Source organism: Fukomys damarensis, unplaced genomic scaffold (genome assembly GCF_012274545.1).
Source record: "Fukomys damarensis isolate Sample0158 unplaced genomic scaffold, DMR_v1.0_HiC HiC_scaffold_32, whole genome shotgun sequence".
Taxonomy (NCBI): Eukaryota; Metazoa; Chordata; class Mammalia; order Rodentia; family Bathyergidae; genus Fukomys; species Fukomys damarensis.
Window position 1 is genome coordinate 43,266,613 of NW_022900944.1, and position 9,352 is coordinate 43,275,964.

At 44.6% G+C, this 9,352-nt stretch overlaps 2 protein-coding genes across 5 annotated transcripts in view; one reads left to right on the forward strand and one right to left on the reverse strand.

Moving 5' to 3' along the window:
* Window positions 1-250, reverse strand: part of Cmc2 (C-X9-C motif containing 2) — a 38,621-nt gene extending 38,371 nt beyond the window's left edge. The window contains exon 1 of one of the 3 annotated variants that reach the window (XM_033757836.1): window positions 173-250. The gene's annotated coding sequence lies outside the window, so the exon portion shown is untranslated. The remainder of the gene's footprint in view (window positions 1-172) is intronic. The other 2 variants (XM_010609420.1, XM_033757835.1) reach the window with 2 other exon arrangements.
* Cenpn (centromere protein N) overlaps window positions 234-9,352 on the forward strand; it is a 17,955-nt gene continuing 8,836 nt past the window's right edge. Inside the window, exons 1-5 of one of the 2 annotated variants that reach the window (XM_010609417.2) lie at window positions 234-386; window positions 3,080-3,254; window positions 6,143-6,188; window positions 7,151-7,210; window positions 7,499-7,575. In XM_010609417.2, coding sequence (XP_010607719.1) covers window positions 379-386; window positions 3,080-3,254; window positions 6,143-6,188; window positions 7,151-7,210; window positions 7,499-7,575 — 366 coding nt within the window. In that variant the 5' untranslated portion in view covers window positions 234-378. Of the gene's footprint in view, window positions 387-625; window positions 660-3,079; window positions 3,255-6,142; window positions 6,189-7,150; window positions 7,211-7,498; window positions 7,576-9,352 lie in introns of those variants that run through there. The other variant, XM_010609418.3, reaches the window with a different exon arrangement.

The window sequence follows — 9,352 nt, forward strand, 5'->3', positions numbered from 1 at the left end:
CGCCCCGCCCCTCGCCGCCATCTACGCCGCCACCGCCCGGGGAGCGCATGCGCCACACGCCCTCGAGCGGCCCATTCTCCTGCTCTGCGGGGAGAGCACAGAACCCGATGAGGATCGGCAACGCCAAAACAGCACTCTGAACCCCAAAGTCAGGTTTCGTGACAGATCCTACCTTCGCTTACAAGAACTATTCTCTTGAGAAGGCAGAGTGGCGGCTCAGCGAGTTTCCCTTCTGTCGTGACCCCCAAGTCACCCCCTGTGCGCGGGGGTCAGTGTAAAGTCCCGCTCGGTGGGCGGAGCTTGCAGACGGCAGGGCATGCCATTGGTGGCTTTGAAGGTGCCTCGGCGGGAACAGCTGCTGAGGAAACGGCTGGAGATATGGGCCGGTAAGAGAGCTTCTAGTGGTAAAGGACTGATCTGCAAGGTGGTGGAAGCCTTGTTGAAGTCAGACTCCAGATCTCTGGGGCAGCTTTTCCACACTTGGCGTATGTCTTGCGGCGCAGGATTGGGGCTTGGGCTGGGCCTGGGAGACCGAGGCTGAGGTGAACGAGGGCCAGTCCTACCGTGACGTCACATCCGCCCGTACTGGGGCGGGGATTACGTAGGGCGCGCGTCTGTGCTCTCTACGCTGCTTTGTCGCAGGAGGGCGCTGCTACCTAGTAAGGAGTCGGAGCTTTTTTATCTTTCCTTCTCTGGCTTCCGTTCTTTTTTATCCATACAGCCTTTCGCATCACTCTTTATTCTCCCTGTTGCTATAGTCACAAAACAAAAGTTTTATTAAAGGGTTTTGAAGCTGCTGGTAAGCTTAACTGCTCTCTTTTACCAGGTTTCTTTAGAATGGTATTCTGGTGACCTTTACCCACAATTGAGATTTTTGGTTTTTTTTTTTTTGGTACCTGGGATCGAACTCGGGTCCTTGTGCTTGTGAGGCAGGAGGCGGAACCACTGAGCTAAATCCCCGGCCCAACAGTCGAGAATCTTGTTAAGTGCTCTTTAAAAATCTTGATCCTTTCTTACATGTGCCCTCTGCCCAGTTTCCTTGATGGCTCAGGAATATTCAGTTCAACAAGCCTCCTAAGTATTCTTAATGGGGAAAGTGTTGCTTTGCTATTTCACTGACTGTTGAACCCTAATCCTTCCCAGGTAATTTTCCGTTTGTTCTGTTTTTTGTTTTGTTCCCCCCATATGGGAAATGAACTCAGGACCTTGCGCTTGCCAGGCAGGCGCGGTGCGGCTGAGCTAAATCCCCATCCCCCAGGTAATTTTCTAACATGGTGCTTGGGAAAAATATCTAATCACCTATTTCGTGAGTATTTATCAGGTACATATGGGAAAGTTCCCAGGGTTGCTAGACTTAATCATTAACTGGCCTGACACTGTGGTAGATTGTAGAGGTTTAGCTATGAATGAGACCCCAGGGCACAATGAAATGTTATGAGTACAATAAAACAATAAAGTTAATTTCAGATGATTCTGGAAAGGTGATAAGTAGTGGAAGGTGAGCAAATAACTTTTGAATAAATCTCTGGGAGCAGAAGCCACTTAACTGGTACCTGATGTCTATAGATCTAAAATTGTGGCCCTAAGTCCCATATGCTAAGGCTCAGTCTCCAGCCTGTGATGCTACTGGTAGATGGTGGAGCCTTTCATAGGTAAGACCTAGTGAGAGGAAGTTAGGTCATTAGGAGTATGTCCTTGAAAGGGACATTGGGACCCCCACACTTTCTCTCTCTTTCCCATTCTCCCTGAGATGAACAGGCTGCCTCCACCGTGACATACCATGCTCCCACAAGCCCAAAGTAATATGGCCAAGGCCATGGGCTGAAACCTGTGAAGCTATGAGCCAAAATAAATCTTTCCTCCATATAAGTTACTTATCTCAGGTATTTGTCACAGCAACAGGAAGCTAACTACACTCCTGAATTACACCAGGAAATAACCCATTTGAATACATACAGATAGAACCTTCTAGGCAGTGGCAGTTGCAGGTGCAATGGGCCGTCCCGCAGGGATCATTCTGTATTATAGGAACTAAATACCTGGAGCTCAAAGAGCCGACGACAGGGAAGCAAGGACCAGACAATATAGGACCTTATAGATCATGGTGAAATTTTTAGCCTTGACATAAGACAGGATGCTTTTGTATCTGGGAAAGGCGACAAACCGAACTTCATTTTCATGGTTCTAATTATGTCCCCACAGTCATTTGTTCTCGGTACATTTCTCTCTCCAAACTCGTTTTGTGACTTTTAAAAAAAATGTTGTCCCTCTCCTCACTAGAATGGATGTTTCTCAGAGTTTTGTCTTTTTGAACAAAGATGTAACTATTCGTAAAACCCAGAAATACCTGGCATACAGGTTCTCAGTTATGGGTTACCTGAATCCGTGGATGAACGAAGATCGAAGTACCTAGTCAAGAAAGGGCAGGTAGCACTTGTCTCAGTCATCTTGGGTTGCTGTAACAAAATACCTGAAACTGCATACGGAGGAAGAAGAGAGAGACCAAGATTTGTTTAACTCATGGTTGGAATGTTGAAAAGTCCGACGTCTAGTGGCCACTAGTGAGGAATGCTTGGCTGTGGGGCAGTGTGACCGCGCTCCATGGCGATAGCCCACGTGAGATACAAAAGTGCGCAGAGGAGGAGCTGAACTCACTTTGTAATCCTTTCTGGAGGGACCTGGGTGACATGACCCAGTCCCTTGAAAGAGCATTAATCCCTTCTCAGTGACCCAGGGACCCATTCGCGCTCTCTTGGTCCCCGCCTCTTAAAGACCCATCAGCTCCCAATGCCGGTTCCTTAGAGACCTGACTTCCAGCACCTGAACCCTTGGGAGACAGACCCTATCCAAACCATAGCAGCACTGATTTGTTTTTTATTGTAAAACATATTTAAATATATGCCTTAAAAAGAAAATAATTAAGTCTTCATGCTGAAACACTGTGTACTGTTTGGCTAAATTTGGAATTTGACCTCCAAATTAGATGCTGGCTGAAAATCTTCTGAAAAATTCAGTTAGGTTAAGGTTCTCCATTTGATAAATTCTTTACTGTGCCTCTTTTGTTTTGTTCCAACACCAGAGAGATGGATGAGACTCTCGCCGAGTTCATCAGGCGGACCATCTTAAAAATCCCCATGGCTGAAATGATGACAATCTTAAAAACCTGGGGTTTTTTGTCTGAAAACCAGTTGCGGAGCCTAAACTTCAAGCAGAGAAAGGAATCTTTGGTTCAGGACTTGCTTCTGCTGTGTGAGGTAACAGTGACAAAATGATGAGTCTGAGGACTAGGGACGCCGCTCCCTGGGAGCCGCCGCTGCCATGCGCAAAATGCTGGGCCAGGTCCCCAGCACCGCCTAAAAAGGTCGCCTGGAGCAGCTTGCAACCCCCTTGGGGTTTTCTTTCCAAAAGGTATCAAAAGGCAGCTCCTTACCGGTTCATAAAGTGGAAAAACTAATGCTAATTCGCCTTTTTAACTGCAAGAAATGCTTACAAATCAAGAAAAACAAAATACCACAAGTGAAAAAAAAAATCAGTACAAGTTAAAATAATGAGCAGGGTATTTTTAACCACCCTATGACCAAAATGCAAAGATGATAACACTCAAATGTGTGGGCAAAGTTGTGAGGAAAGAAATTGTCTTTCCTATGTATTGATTTACTTATTTACTTTTTGTTGTTTTTAAAGACTTTTTTTTTTTTGGCAGTACTAGGGATTGGACTCAGGACCTTGCGTTTGCCAGGCAGGCATGGCACTACTGAGCTACATCCCAGCCAAAGCTCTTTGTTATTTTTTTTAAATTTCAGACTCTCAAAAAAGTTGCAAGTAGTATACAAAGAATTCTCATATTCTGGTGTACCTTTCCCTCATTTGTGGATTTTTTGTTTTTGGTTTTTTTGTGTTTGTTTTGTTTTGTTTTGTTTTTGAGACAGGGTCTTGCTATGCAGTTCAGGCTGCCCTTGAACTCACTGTGTATCCCTGGCTGACCTCGAATTCACAGCAATCCTTCTGCCTCAGCCTCCTGAATGTTGGAATTACAGGCATGTGCCACCATGCCCACCTTGTTTTTCTTTTAAAACAGGGTCTGCCTACATCCCAGGCTGGCCTAAAAATCACTGTGGACCCTCCATCTCTGGCTTTCCTCATTTGTTTTTAAAATATTTTTAAATGTATTTTTTAATATTTTTATAAAAATATCTACTTCTGAAATTTACACTGAAAAAATAATTTAGAATAAAAAGGTATATATTACCAATATTAAATTTACAAATATTTACATATTCAGTTATTTATACATAAGTGAATTAACTGTAGCATTGTTTTAAACATAAACAAGTTAGGCCAGAGATTTAGCTCAGTAGCACCACGCCTGCCTATCAAGCACAAGGTCCTGAGTTCAATCCCTGGTACCAAAAAAATAAAATAAGTTGAGAACAGGTATGTGTTAGTGAATGATTTGTCCATAACAAAATATTCCCTGTGTACAACACTGAAAGACACTGAGCTGAGCAGAGTGGCACATGCCGGTAATCCTAGCACTGGTGAGGCTGAGGCAGGAAGATTGCAGGGAGTTCAAGGCAGCCTGAAGTACATAGCAAGACCTTGTCTCAAAAACAAAAAAAGAGAGAGAAAGAGAAAAGAAAGAAACTGTATAATGCATTTAATGTCCATGTGTCGAAGGTCCAGTGTTCTCAACCGGGATCATTTGTCTCGCAGGACAGATGGAAAGGTCTAGAGACATTTTGGTTGTCACACGGAGGGAGTGGGGGTGCTACTGGTTTTTACTGGGTAGAAGTCAGGGGTGCTTCTTGACTCCAGGACCACCCCCACAACACAGAACTAACAAACCAAAATATCAGTGGCCCAGGGCTAAGAAGCCTGGTGTGACAGTCTAGAAGGACACAGACCATTCTGTTACCCACTCATTAGCGGCTGGCCTCAGGAGCATGAGCAGAGGGAGAAGAACTGTCACACTGCTCGTAGGATACAGAATGCTACGGCCACTTTGGAAATCGGTTTGGAAGTTTCTTTAGAAGTTAAAGCGGATGTCTGCACAGACTGGGCCACCCATGCCTCAGCATTTACTTGAGAGACGAAAACCTGTCCACACAGACAGGCACAGTGGTGCTCAGCCACATAACTCATAACAGCCCCAAACTGGAAACAACCCGAGTACCCTTCAGCAGGTAAACACATAAATAGCTTGCGACATAGCCATACAGCAAAATACTACTTAGGAGAGAAAAGGAAGTAGCATTTATAGATGCAGAAGTACAGTTTGGTCTAGGCTGAGGCAATGAATGTTGCTGTGCGGCTTAAAAAGAAAAATATGAAGGCTTGGGATTTAGCTCAGTGGTGCCGTCACCTGCCTCACAAGCTCAAGGTTCAGAGTTCGATCCCCAGTACAAAAATAAATACATAATAAAAATTAAAATACGGCCCAATATCAATATAATTACACTGAATAAAAGAAGCCACTCAACAAAGAATAGAAAGTTATTTTCACATTCATGTAAACCCTAGAAAACAAACCTGCAGTGACAGGAAGCAGATCAGGGGCTGCCTCACAGCCAAGGGTTGGGAGGGAGGAGGTGGAGGCTGAGAAGAGTAGAATAGGAGGGTAAGAAAGAGGCACAAGAAAATTTGGGGGGCTGCTCTTCACTACCTTGAGTGTGGCGATGTTTTCATGAGTGTACCGTGGCACCTCGGTTCATGAACCTAATTCATTCTACAACTCTGGGCAAGACAGCCGCGGTGCTGTTTATTGCCCAGTGCGGACTTCACAAACAGAAGCAAAATTGTGATGAACTGAGGTTTGCTACATTCATCAGTGAAAACCTGCGAATTACAAGTTTAAGTACGTACAGCTTAATGTACGCTAAGTATACTTAAATAAAAAACTAAACTGTTAGAACTAGCTAAACTTAAAAGAATGTTAAATATGATAGAAGAAGACTAAGTTCAGGGAGAAGGGTTGTGATTACCTGACCGAGAAAGGAAGCAGTTCTGTCTTGGTAAATGGCACAGCATCGATCGGAGATGGGTTTTCAGGAAAGTCCTGAGTAACCCTAAAATGTGCCACTCAACAAAGAGTAGCATCAAATCTATTGCCATGTTTGCTAAAAGGTCTATCCTTTTCTTTCAGGAGAACCGTGCAAGCATAAATGATGTGGCCCTTTTAGACATCGTTTGTAAGTCTGGGTGGTCTGTAGTTCCACTTAACCGGTCAGTTTCATTGGGCTCAATTTCATACATAAGAATGCAGAGTGTAGAGTCAGGAGACCTGGTATCAAATCCCACTCTGTCCCTTGCCTGTCTTGTGCCCTTTGCCAAACTGCATAACCACAACCCTCAGATTTCTTACCGAATGGAGAAGACAGTCGGAGTGTTTGGAGAATTCGGTGAGGCGGTGTCATGTCTGCAAAACTTAGCACACTAACAGGCACATCCTAAGCACAAAATAAGTATTTGCTGGACATTATATTACTATTGAATTAGAAAATGTATTTCTGAAAATTTGTTTTTACAGTGTAGCATTGTTTCAAGATAAATGTCTGTTTTTTGTTCAGCAGGTAGCATAGTGCAGAGGCTAAGAAAGAACACAGACCCTAGCCCCAGTTTCCCGGTTGGTCTTGTGGCTCCATGGCTGCCTCCCCATGAGCCCTGGGGAGGGAGGTGGGCATCTCTGTGCGCTGGGGTTTCCATTTGACAGAGTTGTGCAGTAATGATGATATCACATAGGTTGTGATGAGGATTAAATCAAAGTGCACGTCAAATACTCAGAACAAGGCCTGATAGATTGCTAGTTGACTGTTACCATCCCATATCAATTCATCTGTGACAGGGAAGTACACCCACACCCACCTTTATTAGCACTTGCCCCAACTGTGCACAGCTGCCTGTATTTACAGTACCTGCCTCTGAGTTAGTCCCACTGTCAGGGATTGGGTTCCACCCACCTTAAAGGTGGGCCTGTGTACATTTCCGGTTCTCACACATTCACATGTTCAGCAAGCACCTACCTGTGTGCCAGGTAGTATGCTAGACACTGGGGAGGAAAGCAGGTGATACGTCATTTTAAATGCAGGTCTCTAAGCACATTACTTCAAGGCCCTGAGACAAACTAGTAAGTAATAAGTGTTTCCTTTCTCAGACATACAAGTTCATCGGCACCAGAAAATGTGGGATGTTTTTCATATGAGTAAAGGACCAGGTAATGTTTTCCATTTTCAGTCAGTCACTTGTATGTGATATTTATGGGCCATGTAAAAACCCACAGAAACGTGTTCTCCCACATTTCTTTCCATGTGAGGTGACTGTTCCTGTACCTGGCGGTGCCCTGCCAGACCAGAGGCGAGGGCGGCGCTCACGTGATCTCATCCTCTTTGCTCCTATTTGCTCTGAGGTTGAGCAGGATGCTTGGTTTCTGGGTTCTTGGCAAATGTGTCCAATGAAGACATTGTTGCTCCCTTCATTTCTGTTTTTCTTTCCTTTTTGACAGATGAAGATGTTGACATTTTTGACGTGGAAGAATTCAAAAGTTTGTTTAAAAAAATTCTTCACAGAGCATTAAAAAATGTAAGAATTAAATTTATCCAAATTTCCATGAAATTCAGTTTAATGACATCTGTGTAGTTGACATGTGCCACTGTATTTGGGGTAGTTTTTTTGTTTCTGAGACAGGGTCTTGCTATGTAGAAATTCAGTCATATTCCACACTCTCCTACTCCATGCCAAAGACAAACCCTAAAAGTTCTAAAAGTAATAAAATAAAAGCTCCGAAGCTTCCCTCTCCTCTCCGCTGTCCGTTTAGGGCTGGCCACTCTTCCCAGCCGAGCTCTGCAGTGGCGAATTGTCCCCTGTGGACCTGTCCAGTGCACTACTGAGTGACCCGGTGCAGCTGCCGAGCACTGGGGACGTGGCTGGCCTGACCGGGCACTGACCTTCTGATCTTGCCTCACTTCAGCGAGTCTGATTCACGGCCCAGGTGTGAGTAGCCACTCAGGCATTGGTCAGTGCAGCTCTGGAGCACCAACTTGCCAGGCACTTTTGCTTTTGTAACAGGCGGCGAGCACACTGCCCGGTGAGAGCTCTTCCTTTCCAGCCAGTAGCAGCACAGGGAGCCCCGAAGCGGGCAAGCTCCGGTCTGCTCACTAGGGAAGCCACACAGCTCTGCACCTCCGTGCACCGGGCTGCGAGGATCCCTGGTCTACTGCACCAGAGGATCTGGCAAAGCAGCTAGCAACAGAGTGGGTGGCTTGCTGGCACCAGCAGCACCGTAACAGCAGGCTTTTCCTGGCTTAGGATCCACCAGGGAGGAAGTAAAGAGCAAACAGGCCAACTGTACCTGGCTCACGTTCCCCTTTGCAGAGCCAGGCCCCACAAGGGAGTTGATGCGGGTGATGAGCTGGGCTATTAAATTCCAGATCGATTGGCAGTCATGTTTCCGAGTTTAGAAAGGCTTACATTTATCCGTGAAGTGGAAACCAAGTAGAATTCTGTATCCCAATCATGTAACATTCCTTTAAGTAGTCTGTAGCTGAACAATGTATAAAACCATTAGGATTAGATATGTTGAGCTGGTTACTACATAAAATCTTACTATTAAACTTAGTGAATAGTAGGCCTGCTAGATGCTAATCAGTCCTCATAAAACACCTACCGTATCTCTAGCCACATATATTGTTACTCTACTAGCTACTTGAGAGGCTAAGGCAAGAGAATTACGGCCTCCAGGAGCGCCTGTAATCTGAGCACTGGAGAGGCTGAGGCCGGAGGATAGCTGCCAGTTCAAAGCCAGTCTGCACTACGTAGGGAGACCTCTCAAAAGAATAGAATCAAATTGTTCACTAGCCTGGATAACTTAGCAAGACCCTATCTCAAAAACTAAAAAGAACTGGGGATATATATATATAGCTCAGAGGAAGCAGCCCTGGGTTCAGTCTCCAGTACTAAAAAAATAAGAGTTTGTTTTTGGTTTTTTTTTTTTTACTGCTGTCTCATTTGTAAAGTTGTCTTCATAAACTCTTACATAGGTAAAGAAACACCGCTTAGGACAAATCCAAAAAATTACTGAAAAATATTCCTGTCATATCTCATCATAAGCTTTTAAGACATTTTTTTCTTCCAAAAGACTTTGCAAGGCATGAAGTGTGTCTACAAAAGAATCAAAACATATGTTCCCAGAGATTCCCAAAACTCTCTCATTAGCAGTAGGAGACAAAACTGCTAGGTCTCAATCTGTACACAGTGTCAAAGTGGCAGCTATTGCTCCTAGAAAATATCTGCAGTCGGTGCCACAGAGAGATTAAACAAAGACCAAAATTTTCTCCTTTTTTTTTTTTTTTTTATTGGG